Source organism: Phycodurus eques, chromosome 11 (assembly GCF_024500275.1).
Source record: "Phycodurus eques isolate BA_2022a chromosome 11, UOR_Pequ_1.1, whole genome shotgun sequence".
Classification (NCBI taxonomy): Eukaryota; Metazoa; Chordata; class Actinopteri; order Syngnathiformes; family Syngnathidae; genus Phycodurus; species Phycodurus eques.
The window spans coordinates 20773803-20792950 of record NC_084535.1 but is presented as its reverse complement, the minus strand read 5'-3'; the positions used below and the strand labels follow the sequence as shown (position 1 = coordinate 20792950).

General features: G+C 39.4%; 1 protein-coding gene across 1 annotated transcript; it reads left to right on the top strand.

Moving 5' to 3' along the window:
• The first annotated feature begins 33 nt into the window (after positions 1-33).
• LOC133410191 (kynurenine 3-monooxygenase) lies at positions 34-16452 on the top strand. Its single transcript, XM_061691030.1, has 16 exons — positions 34-97; positions 858-990; positions 1393-1462; positions 1562-1659; positions 3298-3387; positions 3743-3791; positions 4903-4990; positions 8606-8771; positions 8855-8926; positions 12625-12746; positions 13252-13399; positions 13470-13527; positions 13601-13683; positions 14579-14680; positions 14794-14853; positions 16306-16452. The coding sequence occupies exons 2-16, from the start codon at positions 928-930 to the stop codon at positions 16450-16452; spliced, it is 1416 nt and encodes a 471-aa protein (XP_061547014.1). The 5' UTR covers positions 34-97; positions 858-927.
• Positions 16453-19148: the final 2696 nt, after the last annotated feature.

The following is a 19148-nucleotide window of genomic DNA, read 5'->3' as shown; positions in this document are numbered from 1 at the left end:
GTCTTTTCCGGCAATTTAACAGCTGCCAGCAGACAAATGGCCATGTTCTTGTTGAATATACAACGTGCTGTTTTAAAATAACGTCATCATGAATTGCGTAAGTAGTATGTTGCAACACACCTCGAATAAAAACGAACTTAGTCCAAATAGGCAATATGTTGACAGCAGTTGTGTTCAAAATATTGACTTTCTTTAGTTTTCTTTACGTTGCTTGCATTAAGAGAAAATGACCAAAAATCAATGTAGATCCCATTCCCACCAAATGCAGACCGCAGTTGAAAAAATGACGGCACTAAAAGAAACAATCCATCAATGTCTCTCCATGTAAAAATAAGTATATGTTGTCTATTCATAATAGCCCTCCCTGTATGTATTTCATGTAAACACAAAATAACTACTGTGTATAATTGTCACAATAAGTCAAAATAGGTTGCAGGCTATGCTTTATTTGAAGCTCTGCAAGTCTCTGAATAGGTGAGCGTTTGACCTGACATAGACAGCTATTCATGACCTCAACACAAGCCACCACTAGATGGAGACATTTATTTACTTGCACAAACCAAGGTCATTAGCTTCACTTCATGCAAACTACTATTTTAGTGAAACATACCCAGACAATAATTATTATTGTTCGGGTATAGTACACAAACCCATTAACTATACCTCTTTGTTTTTGGCTTCAAATCAACTAAGCACAGTCCCCACTCACCCTCAAAATACCAATTACGGTAGGTTAAAGTACAAAGAGCAAAATAATGTACAACAAGCTGAGTTAACTTGTGTGTTTACTTTGAAAAGACTCGCATTTAGAGCATTCACTTTGCTCCTCCTCTTTTAAAAATTGACCTTATGCTCAGCTCTGTCGCTCTGAAGAAGACACCCAGTGGATGAGACTAGCTGACTGAGTGAAAGACCACCTGAGCAGGAATGGAGAACTCAACTGACAGGCCGAGGAAGAAAAAAGTTGTGGCAGTGGTGGGAGGTGGACTGGTAAGACAAAGTGAATGTGTAAAAACCCATTGTTTTTCTTGAGCTTCGTATTGACATTAACAGAGCAACCTTTTAAAGCCACGCAGTGCTTTAACCCTCCTTTACCCACTTTAAAGTTAAAAGTTCTGTACTAGTAGCTTAATATGTGTAATTAACATTTAATGAAAATTGTTGACCCTTTTCCCCCCACTTTTTGGTTAATGACACTTTCGGATCGTTAAATAGGACCCGGGTCAAATTGACCCAGGAAAATTATTGCCGTCCCTGAGAAACAAACGTAACAGGAGGGATGAATAAGCATGAAAGAGTTATGTAAAATGTAAAAAAGCCAGGTAATATTGTCCATTTCAAGTGTATTTTTGGCAGTCTGTCAGTGATGAGCACACCCATCCTTTGTTTTAGGTTGGTGCACTGAATGCCTGCTTCTTTGCCAAAAGAGGTTTTGATGTGCATGTGTTTGAAACTCGAGATGGTATGATCGATATATGCATCACCCTTGATCCATAGATCTAGACTTCATCTGATAATGTGAAAAATTGGTACTAAAGTTATATTCTGACCTCCTGATTAGATATCCGGCAAGCAAAAATTGTGAAGGGGAGAAGTATCAACCTGGCTTTATCTCACAGAGGCCGTCAGTCACTCAAGCATGTGGGAATGGAGGAGAAGGTTTGTTGACATAATTTGTTGATATAGAGCTAGACAGCTACAGTATATTGTTTCATTTAATTATATATATCCTTTTCTTCGTGGCCCACGGCATAGACTCAAAATGACGTCTGACACAGCCTGCATCACTACTTTTACATGTGGGCGGGGTTGGGGGGAGCGACAGCCATCCCCAATTCAAAACAGCTATAACTACTACTAAAAAAATTTTTTCGTACGGAGCTTTTGCAGATATCGGCGGCTTAATTACATAATTGCCCATGTCATTTTTAAAATGCTTTTGGTAAACCAAAAAAACCGCAACAAATTCAACAAACAACTTGAGTCCAGTTCCCTCGATTCAACCTTTGCGGATTACCATGACCTGGATGAACTAAAATCTACACAGACATAAGGAAAAAACACTATTTTTAGCCAGCACATTGGTATTTTATATTGCTCTTGTGACATTTAGTTAAAAACGAGTCAGGCTATTATTTTATCAAGCTACTGCAAAGACGCAAATAAAGCATTTACAACAAAAATTTTAACAACATTGTTCTTCATTACGGTGAGTAAAAATAATGAGCAAAAATTGTTTCCTCCACTTTCTGCACTTTGTCAAGGTCCAATTAATGATTCTAAAAAAATTCAGATTACTCTTGGAGCCTATCCCAGCTACACACACACACACAGACACACACACACACACACACACACACACACATAACACACACATTGCTTCGTATATTGGTTAATCATGTTTACTAAATTAAACGTGAAAATCTTTGAAGTGGCCCATGCACTTTATTTTTCTGTACGCGGCCCTTAGAGAAAAAATTTGGACAACTATGGTTTAGAGTCTTCAGTTACAGTATTAGCCTTATATGAAGCATTATTTTAGAATGTGGGATGAAAAACTGGGATGAACATGCAAACTCTACATAGTATGACCTGAGTTAAGATTTAAACCCAGAACCTATTGACTGTGAGGGAGATGTGTTAACCACTACGCAACTGTGCAGCCGACAACATTTTTTTTATATTGTACATGTTTTCATCAGCTTTTTGGAACAGACATTTTAACCTCAAAAAGTACTAGCATCGAACTATTAAATATACCGATTACACAACCCCAGTTTATCACACATTTCACGAAAGACGTTATTTTTCAGTCAGATGGCATTCCAGTAGCTTGTAACATATTGACAGCGGAAACTGTTACGCCATCTGACCTTTCCACCAGAAATGCTTAAAACATTGCCAGGCATTAAGTCCATTGATTATGAAAAACTGGCTAAAATAAATTGTTGATTATTCATGTAGTAAAGCTACTGAGTAATCAACATCAGATACAGGAAGTTGTGAAATATCTATGAAGACCTCCGCAATGTCACAACCACTCCCAGCATCAATAATATTGGGAACACAACATTGGCATCGAAAACAGAAAGTCAAAACATTAATACAGAGATTATACCATCAAATTACAATTATTTTTATTGATGTTATTATGATCGATCAAGGAAATGTAGTAAAATGCCCATCAGTATGTACTACTTTAATTCGTGTGTAGAAAAAAATATAGTTCAATATTATAATATTGATATGCTGAGTACTATATGCTTTGTGCAATTATGTGTTGCTTTCCTCTTTTAGATTGTCTCCAAGGGAATCCCCATGCATGCAAGAATGATCCATTCACTAAATGGTGGGCAATCTCCCATTCCGTATGGCAAAAAGGGTCAGGTGAGCCTCCACAGTAGTGTCACTGTGTCTACTCTTCCCAACAATATTGGGGCACTGCTGTGAAACATTACCTTCAAATATAGACCCCCTTGAAGTTGAGGCAAATAACTATTCTTTCAAATTATCCTGTGGCCCTCTTCATATACAGTGATTATTTATTGTATTCACAACATGATGATCTAAATGATTAATTATGGTGTTATTAGCATATTCATTTGTCATCAAATACTGCTGGCTTATCATCACACAAACCCCAGAGGCATCTGGTTTTCCATTTTCAATGAACAGCATGATGTCTATTTGTGGAGCTGTATCTGAAGAATTGCACTATAATGAGACATTGTTTTCACTTCAGTTCATCCTGTCAGTAGACCGAGCAAATCTGAACAAAGAGCTGCTAACAGGTAAGAACATTGTGGCCTTTCATAGTACAACAAAAAATAACTCAATGCATTATCACTGAGCAGAGAATGTGACAAGACTGCAGTCATAACAATGACCAAATTAATTTCGTTTAAATTCAAAGTGGCATTAAGCAAAATCTGTTAAACACTTGGGAAACATCTATTATGGTGGCTAATTTATGCTACGTTCTACAGAAAAAAATATTAATTCTTTTTGGATAACAAAATGTACAGAATTGCACCCTAAATAATACAATGGTTTGCCATGTTTTTACAGCTGGCAGCGTCCAAATATTTTGGCCATGTAAGACATACAAACAAATAAATTGCAGTTCAATAATGATGTCTATGGGAATATTATTCAGTCACTGATGGTGTAAGTGGTTCACGTGCCGGACATCCGTACAGGCATCAAGTGTTCAGTTCCCAATCAGTGTTTGTATGAATGTGAGTGTTTTTCTATCTTTGGCCGGTGATTGACTGGTGACCAGTCCAAGGTCAGCTGGGGTAGGTTCAACCTCCCCATGACCCTGAGCAGGCAAAGCAGAATAGAAAAATAAATGAAAAGTACAATAGTGAGCTTGCACCTTAAAGGATAAATAAGACTGCTACTATTCCCCGCTTTTGACAATGTACCTGGTTTGCTAATAGTTATGAATGTATAATTTGCCAATATTATACAAGTAAATACTAGCAATATCTGAAAAAGTACAGTACAAGATTTAACAGCAAAATCCCTGATTAATTTTATAGCTCTTTGAATTAAACTCTAAAGTGTATGTGTTGTTTTTTTTAAATCAGTGAAATACAGATTTATTTCATTTAATGAAGTGACATACTGTGAGGTAATGTGTGACCGCATGGGTCTCTCTTTTAATTAAACTTGATCTTATCAGGATGAATCAGACTCCTGCAATGAAAACAGACAAATAATTATTTATTTATTTATTTTTTTACAAGCCTCAAGTGACTCAGCAGGGGGGGAATTCCATTTCCGCTGGAGAATGTCCGAAAACTTTACTGACTTTAAATTTAGTTTGTTTTTTGTATTTCAAATGTTTTCAGAGTGGTGATATTTTGTTTTCCCTTAAAAAACATTTTGCTCCAACAGAGGCCGAGACATATGCAAACACAAAGCTGAACTTTGACCACAAACTACAGGACTGGAGTGCTGAATCAGGGTTAATGACCTTTATCAGGTAATTCTTTGTATTCCAGAAGATATTTGGGTACAAGCACATGACCAGATGCGTACACATTTACAACCCCAATTCCAATGAAGTTGGGACATTGTGTTAGACATAAATAGAAACAGAATACAATGATTTGCAAATCATGTTCAACCTATATTTAATTGAATACACTACAAAGACAAGGTATTAATGTTCAAACTGATAAATGTTATTGTTTTTAGCAAATAATTATTAACTTAGAATTTTATGGCTGCAACACATTCCAAAAAAGCTGGGACAGGGTCATGTTTACCACTGTGTTACATCACCTTTTCTTTTAACAACATTCAATAAACGTTTGGGAACTGAGGACACTATTTGTTGACGCTTGGCAGGTCTGGACTACATGCAGGCCAGTCTAGTACCCGCACTCTTTTACTACGAAGCCACGCTGTTGTAACACGTGCAGAATGTGGTTTGGCATTGTCTTGCTGAAATAAGCAGGGACGTCCATGAAATAGACGTTGCTTGGATGGCATCATATGTTTCTCCAAAACCTGTATGTACCTTTCAGCATTAAGGGTGTCTTCACAGATGTGTGCCCATGCCATTGGCACTAACACAGCCCCATACCATCACAGATGCTGGCTTTTGAACTTTACGTCCATAACAGTCCGGATGGTTCTTTTCCTCTTTGGCCCGGAGGGCACAACGTCCAAAATTTCCAAAAACAATTTGAAATGTGGACTCGTCGGACCACAGAACACTTTTCCACTTTGCATCAGTACATCTTAGATGAACTCGGGCCCAGAGAAGCCAGCGGCAGTTTCAGGGTGTTTTATTGATCAATGGCTTTTGCTTTGTATTGTAGAGTTTCAAGTTGCGCTTATGAATGTAGCGCCGAACTGTATTTACTGACATTGGTTTTCTGAAGTGTTCTTGAGCCCATGGTGATATCCTTTCCACATTGATGTCAGTTTTTGATGCTATACCACCTGAGGGATCAAAGGTCACGGGCATTCGATGTTGGTTTTCGGCCTTGCCGCTTACATGCAGTGATTTCTCCAGATTCTCTGAAACCTTTGATAATTTTATGCACCGTAGATGATGAAATCCTTAAATTCCTTGCAATTGTACGTTGAGGAGCATTGTCCTTAAACAGTTTGACTATTTTCTCCCGCACTTGTTCACAAAGAGGTGAATCTCGCCCCATCTTTGCTTGTGGAAGACTGTGCAATTTAGGGAAGCTCCTTTTATTCCCAATCATGGCACCCACCTGTTCCCAAATAGCCTGTTCATCTGTGGGATGTTCCGAACAGGTGTTTGATGAGCATTTCTCAACTTTCTCAGTCTTTTTTGCCACCTGTCCCAGCATTTTTTGAAACGTGTTGCAGCCATTAAAATTTGAAGTGAATGATTATTTTCTAAAAACAATAAGGTTTATCAGTTTGAACATTACATATCTTATCTTTGTAGTGTATTCCATGAAATATAGTTTGAACATGATTTGCAAATCATGTATTGTATTCTGTTTTTATTTATGTTTAACACAATGTCCCAACTTCATTGGAATTGGGGTTGTAAATAAATATTGAAAAAGCTTTAAAATGTTTGAAAGTTTCACATTTTATCTAAACTTAGCACACTGGTGTGCTTGTTCATGGCGACATTGTTGACGTACAGTACTCATCATAGCTGAGTCGCTTTCATAAGCCGCGAGGAATTAATGTGCTTCTTAGTTCCAAATCTGTTGCCAAACACGAACGGCTTGACATAAAAAAAATGTTACTTTTCCAAAAATAGCATGTTGCAGACTCCAAAGACTTGTGTTTCTCTCTCTCTTGCTGTATACACAATAGACAATAGATAGAACTATCATCACATGGCCAGCATGTCAATGCCCCACATTCAACATGGCCGCCATGGAGGCATGGGAGGCACATCTTTTGGAATAGGATCTTGTCATATTGTATATCAGTGACCCGGAAATATGTCAGTCCCATTCTCTGCCTGTACTGCGCCACAGCGCCAGTAAACAACAGCGGCCAATTCTGGACCTGACAGACTTTGTAAACAGCACTTTTAAGTGACAAATGGAAACTACTGTACTTTTGGACACATTGTTCAGTCCCGACGGTCCATTTAATTCATTATATCGGGGTCGGTTTTATTGAGGTTCCACTGTAGAGCAAAAATATAAGAATTTGAGAAGTGGGCCAATAACTTTTCAGATGGCTGCATACTAGTGTGCATGTTTATTCTGGAAACAGTTTTTGTTTAGGATATACAGGAAATAATCATACAAAATGACATGTATCACTGTATGTAACATTGTAACTGTGATAATAAATATTGAAATACAGTATAGGTAAATAACAAATACCATCAGATCAAAAGTTACATTTGTTGTTTTTGGTGCCTATCTTTTTCCCCAAATACAGTTAGTGTGAGTGTAAATGGGTGAATGAAGGCAATAATTTTGTGCATTTTGTAGGTTGACTCTTTATAAAGTTCAGTTCATTGACTTGCATTAGCTTACCGGGCAGGTCTGACACATGCAATATGGGATACCCACTCAAGGCCAACCCATTCAAGGCGAGTTTGATTTATATTTGATGTGTATGGCAACGACGACTCGTTCAGGTGGTCACTAAGGAACCCAGAACAACATCAATGATTTGTAGGCCTCACTGGTCTAAGTTAAGGTCAGTGTTCATGACTCAGGTGTAGGAATGACAGTGGGAAAAAAATTACATCCATGGGAGAGTTCCAATGCGTAAACCAATACTGACAAAAAAGACAACAAATGCTCATCTCATATTTTCCAAGAATCTCGTTGATCCCTAAAACCTTTGTAGAAATATCCAGTGGACTGACGAGACAAAAGTTCAACTATTTAGAAGGTGTGCATTCAGTTGCATCTGGTGTACAAATAACACAGCAGTTGTTGTTTGTTTTTAAAAAAAAATAAAATCATGCCTCCAGTCAAACGTAATGGTGGCAGACTGATTGTCCGGGGCTGCTTATCTTCTTCAGGTCCTGGACAATGTGCTGTGATGGAACAATACATTTTGTTGTGTGCCAGAAAATCCTGTTGATAAATGTCCAGTCATCAGTTCATGCTCAACTTCAAGTGTTTTCGGATTATGCAGCAGGACAACAACCTGAAACATACCAGCAAGTCTACCTCAAAATGGCTAAAAGAAAACCCAAATTAAGGATTTGGAGTGGCCATGTCAAAGTCCTGATTTAAATCTAATTCTGATGCTGTTGTGACCTTAAATGGGCAGTTCATGTTCGGAAACCCTCCAATTTAAACATTCATTCATTCATTCATCTTCCGTTCCGCTTATCCTCACTCGGGTCGCGGGTGTGCTGGAGCCTATCCCAGCTATGTTCTGTAGATGTGCACCTGTACAATCTAATTATAGTTTTGAGGTATGCGTGGTTTTAGTTTACAAGGCTGTAGAGCTGTACAGTATTATACTGAGAGGTATGTCAATTTATATTTAGCAGAGTTATCGATTTTGCGGAAGATTTCTTGGTAGTATATTGTGCTGAATCATTGAATTTTACATGTGTACATAATAAAGTTACTAATGTGAGTGTGTGATGGTTTCTATGGTTGTCTGTGCTCTTCAGGCCAGATGGATCCAGAAAACAGATAGAAGCAGACCTCATTGTGGGTTGTGATGGAGCCTTTTCAACTGTTCGCAAGCAATTCCTTCGTCAAAGCCGCTTTAACTACAGTCAGACTTATATCCCTCATGGCTACATGGAGCTTACCATGCCGCCTGTCAATGGAGAAGTCAGTCCTGCTGCTAGTGCAAAAATGTTTCAGTCATTTTTCAGCCACAAATGTTTTCATCCAAGCTGCATGTCCATCCTCAGTTTGCCATGAAGCCCAGTTATCTCCACATTTGGCCTAGGAACACGTTCATGATGATTGCCCTCCCCAACTTGGTATGTGGGATTCATGTTTTTTCCTCAATAATGATGATGATGTATTTAAAATGTCATTACTTCACATTATTTGCATACACTTGACAAAAGCAGCATAATCAGTTCAGAAATTTTCAAGTGATGATTGACCCTCATTGATGCCCTTGGTTATTTAATTACTAGCCTCATTTGCCATTCCAGACTTACTAAAAGGGAATCTTACACTGCAAAATGTCTTGGCACCTTGTGGTGCCTTGTTTCGACTCTGTTTTTTTCCCATTAAAACCTTTCTCTGTCTCTCCTGTCTGTCCTTCATAATCCTGCAATGATTTTCTGCATGGCTGAGTCAGCAACCGCTCCTTTACTGTCTCAAGTGCGACGAGGTTAAAGCAGCAAATTTAGAAGTGCATCAGCGCTGTCACTCACTGTCCTTAGCACCCAGAATGTCTTTGGAGTAAGAACAACCCCAAGATGCATCGTTGCTGCTGTTGATACCATGGGAACAGAGACAGTGAAAATCAGTCCTTACAAGCACAACTTCGTTGAAGGCAACAACTGCTATGACAATGACAGTCATTACTTACACTAGGTGAAGTTCTGTGATTATATTATTATTATTATTATTATTATTATATTATATATACAACCCCAATTCAAATGAAGTGTTAAACATAAATAAAAACACAATACAATGATTTAGAAATCATGTTCAACCCATATTTAATTGAATACACTACAAAGACAAGATATTTCATGTACAAATTGATCAACTTGATTGTTTTTAGCAAATAATCATTAACTTAGAATTTTATGGCTCCAACCCGTTCCAAAAAACTCTACTATGCAAAACAAAAGCCATTTATCAACAACACCCAGAAACGCCGCCGGCTTCTCTGGGCCAGAGCTCATCTAAGACGGACTGATGCAAACCGGAAAAGTGTTCTATGGTCCGACGAGTCCACATTTCAAATTTGGAAAATTTGGAAATTGTGGATGTCGTGTCCTCCAGGCCAAAGAGGAAAAGAACCATCCGGACTGTTATGGACGCAACGTTCAAAAGCCAGCATCTGTGATGGTATGGGTCTGTGTTAGTGCCAATGGCATGGGTAACTTCCACATCTGTAAAGGCACCATTAATGCTGAAAGGTACATATATGGGAGAAATATATGCTGCCATCCAAGCAACGTCTTTTTCACGGACGCCCCTGCTTATTTTAGCAAGACAATGCCAAATCACATTCTGCACGTGTTACAACAGCGTGGCTTCATGGTAAAAGAGGCATTGGCATGCCTGCAGTCTAGACCTGTCTCCCATTGAAAATGTGTGGCGCATTATGAAGCGTATAATACGACAACGGAGACCCCGGACTGTTGAACAGCTGAAGGTGTACATCAAGCAAGAATGGGAAAGAATTCCACCTACAAAGCTTCAACAATTAATGTCCTCAGTTCCCAAACATTTATTGAATGTTATTAAAAGAAAAGGTGATGTAACACAGTGGTAAACATGACCCTGTCCCAGCTTTTTTGGAATGTGTTGCAGCCATAAAATTCTAAGTTTAACACAACGTCCCAACTTCATTGGAATTGGGGTTGTATTATCCATCCATCCATCCATCCATCCATTTTCTACCGCTTATCCGAGGTCGGGTCGTGGGGGCAGTAGCTTCAGCAGGGACGCCCAGTCTTCCCTCTCCCCAGCCACTTTATCCAGCTCTTCCGGGGGGATCCCGAGGCATTCCCAGCCCAGCCGAAAGACGTAGTCTCTCCAGCGTGTCCTGGGTCGTCCACGGGGTCTCCTCCCGTTGGGACATTCTCACCAGTGAGGCGTCCGGGCGGCATCCGAATCAGATGCCCCACCCACCTCATCTGGCTCCTCTCGATGTGGAGGAGCAGCGGCTCTACTCTGAGATCCTCCCGGATGACCGAGCTTCTCACCCTATCTCTAAGGGAGAGCCCGGACACCCTGGGGAGGAAACTCATTTTGGCCGCTTGTATCCGGGATCTTGTTCTTTCAGTCGCGAAGTCTCTCTCCATGACCTCAGCGAATTCCTCCCATGCCAGAGGTTTTGCTTCAGCGACCACCAAAGCTGCATTCCGCTTAGCCAGCCGGTACCCATCAGCTGCCTCAGGAGTCCCACAGGCCAAAAAGGCCCAGGAGGACTCCTTCTTCAGCTTTATCTCTAAGGGAGAGCCCGGACACCCTACGGAGGAAACTCATTTCGGCTGCTTGTATCCGGGATCTTGTTGATTTAACGTTTAACCACGTCTCTTTTTGTACGTGGAAAATTTAGGAAAAGGAACGACAAACCTCGATCAATCTCGGTTTTCTCAAAGGCTGCTACATTTATGAAATATGAGTTCTCAATGACAGCGGTTTCACTATTAAACTCAAAACACACAAAATACAACAAGAAGTGGAATTTTATAGAAAATGTAATTATATCTAAAGGGAAAACTACAGGGAAACAATACAGGGGGCTCTAATTACAAAAGGAAACACGAATAATGGTAATAGAAAGAAACTAGGCATACGAAAAGAGAGAAAGACATCGTGTGTGGTTGTATTAAAAATCTGCGCGCTTAATGAGTTGAGTCACAGCGAGAGAGAGGAAAATTGGGATTTGTGTGACAATAGTATTTTCCCTAAAATTATAAGGCACAAATCTTGTACATTCTGGCAACGATTGCAGTGCTGTACCCACGAGTGTGTATAGGTTGGTCCCAGGGTTGGTCTTTCTCAGTAGTCTCAGGAGAAACGGAGGCAGGTTTAGTTGAAGAAAAAGGATGCACAAAAATAAAACAAAAACAGGTGGAAAAAGGAAAAGGGAAGTTGTTCTTCACGCGGCTGTGGGGGAATTTGACCGTTTCTCTTCCTGCCTTTTCAGGGACCCACTGGCAACTTCTGAGCATTCACGCTGGAAGCGTACCTGGTACTTTTAGTAGCAGCTGCTCTGATTGCCTAGCAGTGACCCACGTAGGCCAGGAAGCGAAGTCTCCATCCCAGGTTCGCGTTGGCCGAACCGTGTGTTCGAACAAAGAAAAGGGAAGGGGAGAGGGGAGGGGCGGCAGCGCTTAGGTAACTTTCAGCATGAAGGACAGGAACCAAGAAGCAAGAGTGAACAGAAGCCCAGAGGAGGCGGGAGTCAAAGGTTAAATACCCAGGAGGTGTGTCTAAGAGACGCCCATTGACTTGAATTTTGGTCTACAATTTAGCCATAAAAATGGGTGTAAAAATCATATATTAATCTAAAATACTCCCAACTTTGTACTCTTACTCATAGATTAAGCATATAGAATGATGGTCAAAACTTTAGTCTTGGCAAATCAACAGCTTATTGTTCAGTAAAACATTTCGTACTGTTTGGCTTCAAATCAAGACGAACAGTTCTCAAAGTCTCGCAGCTGGACCTGTAAAGCTGACACAATGACACGGACATCAAGGCATACATTTGGAATACTTCTGCAGAGTTCGTAAAATATCAAAACAGACATTTATCTTCGGTTAAAAAAGCTTAGCGTGCGAGTCCACAGGTTTGCAGTAACTCTCAACCGCCAGCAGGTGTTAGGCATTTAAACCTGCAGTATAAATCCATCCTGGAAGAGAATCAAACTTTCTAGACAGTAAAGCGACTACTAATTACTACTGTCAAGTATTTCACAAACCTCTTCTGGACTGAAAAGATTGGAAATCCATCTGAATCTCTTATTCTTTATAGGACAAGACTTTTACCTGCACTCTCTTCATGCCCTTTGAAGAGTTTGAGAAGATCACCACAGGAGATGAAGTCATGGAGTTTTTCGAAAAATACTTTCCTGACGCCATACCATTAATAGGAGCGTAAGCATCTTCCTCACTTCCACCTCTTCACACTCTTCCCTCCCTTACATTAACATTTCATCCTTTTTTACTTTTGTTTTCCCATCCCACCAAGCAATGCCATCCTCACAATATTTCCCATCTCATTAGCTCCATCCAGACAAGCGCGTTCTGTGAAGTGTGAAATTGAAGTCTGACTCTTACATGTCTTTGTGCCACCCGGTTTTAATTGAAGTCGAAGCGTTGTGGCTGACAGACAGAGGGCACGTAGTATAAGCTCTACCAATGCTCCAGGCTTTCTCTCAGCACTGGCTTCAATTGGAGCGCGGAGGAACAAACAACTGAATGCGTGCTTTAGTTCCTCTCTCTGGCTCATACAGTTGCTTTAGTTTACTCAGATGGGATGACAATGCAGTAAAAAGCACATAAAACCCATGTGATGTGTGCACTGTTTACAAGGATGTAGCTGTCCAAACAAATTGCCAAACGAGTCCAATAATATTTTTTCCCCATTTACGTCTCCCAGTGATGTTCTCAAAAGGGATTACTTTCGATTACCTGCCCTGGCCATGGTGTCCGTCAAATGCTCGCCATATCACATTGGAGACAAATGTGTCCTTATGGGCGACGCGGCACATGCAGTTGTGCCTTTCTATGGACAGGGAATGAATGCTGTAAGTAATAGCAAGGGGATATAATAAAGCGACGCAAATATAGATTTGTTCATCCGTTTATGTTTTGTAGGGATTTGAGGATTGCATTGTCTTTGATGAAATAATGGAGCAGTTCAATGAAGATTTAAGTAAGTGCTTGTGATATGGAAAATGGTGTGTAATCAGTCCCAAGAAAGTGTTTTACTGCTACTTTTTACACAGGTGCTGTACTGCCCGAGTACACCAGAGTGCGAGTTCCAGATGACCACGCGATCGCAGACCTGGCCATGTACAATTACATCGAAGTAATGCATGTTTATGTCATATGTTCAGCAGGACCTCATACTTGAAAATGCAACAGCGCAGCAAGTAAAGAGATGGTAAAACTTTACCATGTCAAATGGTGGACAGAGGTCGTGACAGGGTGGACGGGGTGGGAGAATATTGAGAGATTTAGTCGCAGCGCTTCTACTGTGAAGGATCCCAGGCAGCCTGCGGGGTGTATCCCAGCTTGCACTATTTAATATTTGATCAACACCACAGTGCATTACACTATAATAGCCCTGTGGCCTTGCAAAATAAAAAACTGAACTCATTAACCCAATTGCAATTTGTTTTGTTGCTCTTTCATGAGCTTTTTATATTGAAGTCATATTGTCTTGGGCTCTAAGTATTGTAATTTCAAGCTTTATGGAAGGGCAACACACAATCATCTCTTTGAGTGCAACTATGTATTAAAATATATAGCCACTCTAAAGATTGAATCCAAAGCAACTTCATTTTTTAAATATATTGTATCTAATAATATTCTGTTGTCATCAGAGTAAACAGCAGATGTTTTCAAAGTGGATCTGATGAACTCTAATGAATCTAATGACTCTTTATGCTAATTTATGCAATGCAGATCTAGACAAACTGCAAATGATGTAAAATTCAAATGACGAATGTAAATAGTAACTGAATCAAACGCCACATCTTATTTTGTATTTCATCATCAATCTGCACATTCAAATTCATGCACTCATAATGTAAATAGTAGGCCTCAGCGTCTGTTCTTTTCGCAGATCTTAAAAATGACAATAGGTGGTACCTTAATAAATATAAATGAACTCAGTTATTCATTCCTCACTCATTCAAATTACTTGACATTTCAGTCTGGTTGTGGGATTTATTTACACACCAACTTGTTATGTTTTGCAGATGCGAGCACATGTCAACTCTAAATGGTTCATTTTCCGAAAGTATGTCGATAACATCCTCCACTTTCTCATGCCAAAGACTATAATCCCACTTTACACGATGGCAAGTACAAAATACACAGGAGGAATTTTATATGCACTTTAATCCCTTAATTAGTCAATAGTCATTCCAAAACCAAATAACCAGTATCATTTATTTTTTTTCACCCTGTTCAGGTGACATTCACAAGAACACGGTACCATGAAGCTATGAAGCGCTGGCACTGGCAAGACAAAGTAAGTCCTTAACTTCCTTACGTCCTCTAATTACGGCCACGCCTCAATTAAGCCCTGCGTGCTTCGTGACACTTAAACACACTTTGTTTCACATCAAATGGACTTAAAAAAAATGATGGTGCCTCTAGGTAGCTTTAATTACATTTACTATAGCCATTTTTGTGCCAGTGCAGTACGTTTGAGTTGAGTAGCCTACACTTCACCCTGGTTAGCGTGTCCACCTCAGAAGCTGCATGAGCTTTCTCGCCAGTGAATTCAACAAGGAACACAATTTTGGCACAGTACAGTGTTGTGTATGGAGAGTAAACAAGAAAGACAAACAGCAACTCTGCCGTTGCTTTTGTTTTCCTCCCATTCAGTAGTGAGAAGAGGTCTTGGTTAAAAACATGGGTCATGTCATTGAGAAAATACAGTTCTACTGTATACATGTCGTTCAATACACTCTCATCCCATGTACACTTTTCGTGTAGAGAATGTACATGAATTCAAATTTTTTTAGTACCGGTATTCCCCCCCCCCCCCCCCCCCCAAACATCATTGCACTCAGCACAAGATACATTTCTGGGTGTAGATGTGCTTGCCAGCTAACATCACACAAGTGAACTGTTGGAACTGACCCTAACTGATGGATTCTGTGCTAATGGAGGGAGCAGAGACATTTCTGTCCTTTCGTAAATTGTCACAGGGATGTGGCCAAAGGACTGAATGACTTTTAAAGTGTTGCTAAGGAGCGAAATATGCAGTACAGTACAGTGTAGGGTATGTTCAGATTCATAAAAACCCTCACGCTGGTCGCAGCGTGAGGTATGTGATATAATTAGATCCAACACAAGTTAAATCAAAATGTGTTTTTACAGAGAAAGCAAGAGTCAGTGTTGAAAGCGGTACTCGTATAAAAAATTGTTTATCGTTTGGTTTACTGTTTGTAGTGATGTTTAACTGCGCTGCATCATCAACAAAATTTGTCTCTGCAAATGCAGACTTTTTTTTTTTAAACGTGGTTCATTTATAGGATCATGCAGTGGTGGCAGATAAATTCATGTTCTTGTTCCAATATAACATCAATTAATGAATGAAAAAATATATTTGTTTATCCCAGACATAGGCTGCTAGACAAATATTGATGTCAAGATTGTTGCAGTTATAACATACACCATTATATGCAGTTTCAGTTATAGCATATACCATTGTACTTGAATGTACTTTTATGACAACCATTTTAGCTCATTCATGTACTGTACATAATTAGCCCCGCGAAGCATGGACATTTTCAAGCATGCCAAACAAAATCTTAGGTACTGCATTGGGACTTAAAAATTTAGCCATAGTCACAAAGCTTAGCCTGAAGGTGTAAGCGCCACACAGCTTCATATTTTCATTAAACTGACATAAGGGGATTCAAAATGTAAATATTTTACTGCTAATGTTTTAAATGCTTTATTTTGTCCACAGGTGATAAATCGTGTCCTGTTATTTGCTGCTACAGGAGCAATTTTGGGAGGCACTTTCCTACTCATTAAAAATCCCCCAGACATCAACAAGCTCAGCATCCCCACTGAGAAAATGTGGAACAAGCTTGCAGCATTTGGGACATCCTAAATACTTGGCAACATCTCTCACATCTGACTGCAGAAATTACAACCTCACTCGCAGTGATTAAATCGATTGAATTAAATCATGTTCAGTGAGACAAAATGTCATAAATCATATTCAATTCAACTCATTATTGTGATTCGTTATGTAAAAATGGCACTGATAAGAGCTCACTAGTGCAAGTTGTAGGATTTGAGGACTTTTATGAAATACAACTTATTTGCAATTGTAAATGTAAAACAGTCATTTTATTAAACAAAGGCAGGATACAAATATTTATATATACATTAAGTATATATATTGAATAAGTGCACTCCTCTGCTAAATATAGATATGAAATAAGCGCACTCATTTTCGAGAGCAGTGACTCAATGGCTACAGCCCACAAAGACGAAACAAATTACAACTGTACAGGTACATCTCAATAAATTGGAGTATGATAGACAAGTCATTTTATTTCTGTACTGATACATTATATAGAATCATTAAACATTTGGGAAAATACTTTTCAGAAGGCAAACTCCTGCCTAATTTCTACATTAAATGTCATTTTCATTGTTTCTTGATTGTTACATAATATTCTCGTTTCTCATTTCGGGCTCAGGCCTTCCTTTGCGGAGTTTGCCTGTTCTCTCTATACATGCGTGAATTTTGTCGGTGTACATTGATTTCCTCCCAAATTGTCACTTGCTTTAATAAGAATGTCCTGAGAGGTATAATATATAAAAAAAATATATATATATATATATATATATATATAAAAATCATGGCTTATATTTCAAAAACTGGAGCTAGGTAGTTACACACAAAGAAACAAGCCCTCCCTGCCAGTGTTGTGCCTGTCATCCATGTCTTCAAAACAGGTTGCCTTAATAACCCCTTTGAGATTATGAAAGAGGAACTAAATCACATGGAGCCAGGTCGGGTGAGTCGAGAGGTTGTTGGATGTTCTTCTCGGACAGGAACTGTCAGATGCTCAGGGCACTGTTATGGTGAAACGGCCACGACATGTCCTGCCATAGCTCCCTCCTCTCCTCGCACACTGAACGAAGCAAACGCCGCAGAACCTTTTTGTAGATGTGCTGGTTGATCGGATATGTATGTAAAAGAACGTGGAAAAGACGTTCAATGGCTGCTGAGCGCTGAGATCACAGTTGTACAGTATACTAGGGGGTGATTACATTCAAGGTGAAAACAAATCGTAGTTTGTGAATATATCTTTTGTGACACTACTCCTGGAACCTTTCTGACACACATCATATACACAAAAACAACCCTTATGCCGACACCTACGAGGGTTTCAAACAGCTTTGGAAATCAATACATCAACCTTCTATTCAGAGCATTCAGCCCAGGAGGTTATGAAAGGAATCTCTGACAAGACTCTGAGGTCCTAGTCTCCTCTCATCTCGATTACAGTCCTCCTCATACATGCATATAATTGTGCCATTCTCAACAGTGACTTCCCTCTTCACACTGGAGAGATTTTAATTGAAAATACAGAAGTCAGAAAGTCGAAAATAGTATCTCTTTATTGAATCAATATACACAATAGTGCAATACCAGCATGTATGACCGTTAGCTGTCTCATTTTATTATTTATACCCATTTGCCTTTGGATAATAAATAATTTATTTTATGTAATTCCATAGTTCAACTCAATAACTACTTGACAAAGTCCTACAGTTTGAGGACAAATATGGCATAAAAATGTAGTTGTAAGTTTTAACAGCATCAAATGTGATACTTACATTTTTAAACTCTGTCAGGTGTAAGTGATTTAGATATGCTTAACTGCATCCTGAACTTCCACATTTAAAGATTTATTTAAAAGTGTCCCACGCCATCAAAATGATTTTTTTTCGGATGTTTTATCAGATTTCTGTGTTTTTGTGATGCAGCTACTGCCCACTTCGTCGTTGGTACCCACCTATTCAACTCAGATGAATGGCAACAAGTAATTTCTGGGTTTTAAGTGAGTGAGTCTCAATCGTTGCCAAGCCACACACATACAGTCTTTAAAGTATACATGTGTTTTGGTATAAAACAATACTTCACGATATTTCGAATTCAAAACTGTGGTTGAAATAGCGAAGCCTGCGATCATTGTCACCTAAATGTGCACGAGCGAAGAACATCGTGCGCCAGTTACGTTCAAGTGAATGGGAGCGGAGAACGAGCCTGACTTCAAAATATCTTTATTTTCACTCACGTTCCCTATTAGTGGGCCAACAATCCAACAAACGCTTGGTGAAGTCTGCTTCACAGTGATAGTAGGACCTCATCGAAGGATCTAAATTCGACATCGCTATGAACGCTTGGCCCCCACAAGAGACCATGATACAGCCAAGGACCAATCAGAGCAAAGCTGTTTTCCATATATTTAAATGAAGAATGACTGTGATCCAATCAGAACAAATCTTATTTACATATGGACTATACATGACAAATCCAAGCGTCTCAACTGCCAGGTGTAGAAGACCAACTGCAATAGCTTGAAAAAGGGCATCCTGGGCATTTCAAACCCAAATTACCTCGCGAACCTGATAAAAAGATTATGAACCAAAAAAATAAAAACGATGGCATGGGACCTTTAAAAAAGTCCTGCAGGAGATGGGGATTATGGCTTGGAATTGTATGTCAGGTCCTAAGGCATACTGCTATACAGTACAGAATGAGAAGACTGCTGCAGTCCTGGGGGA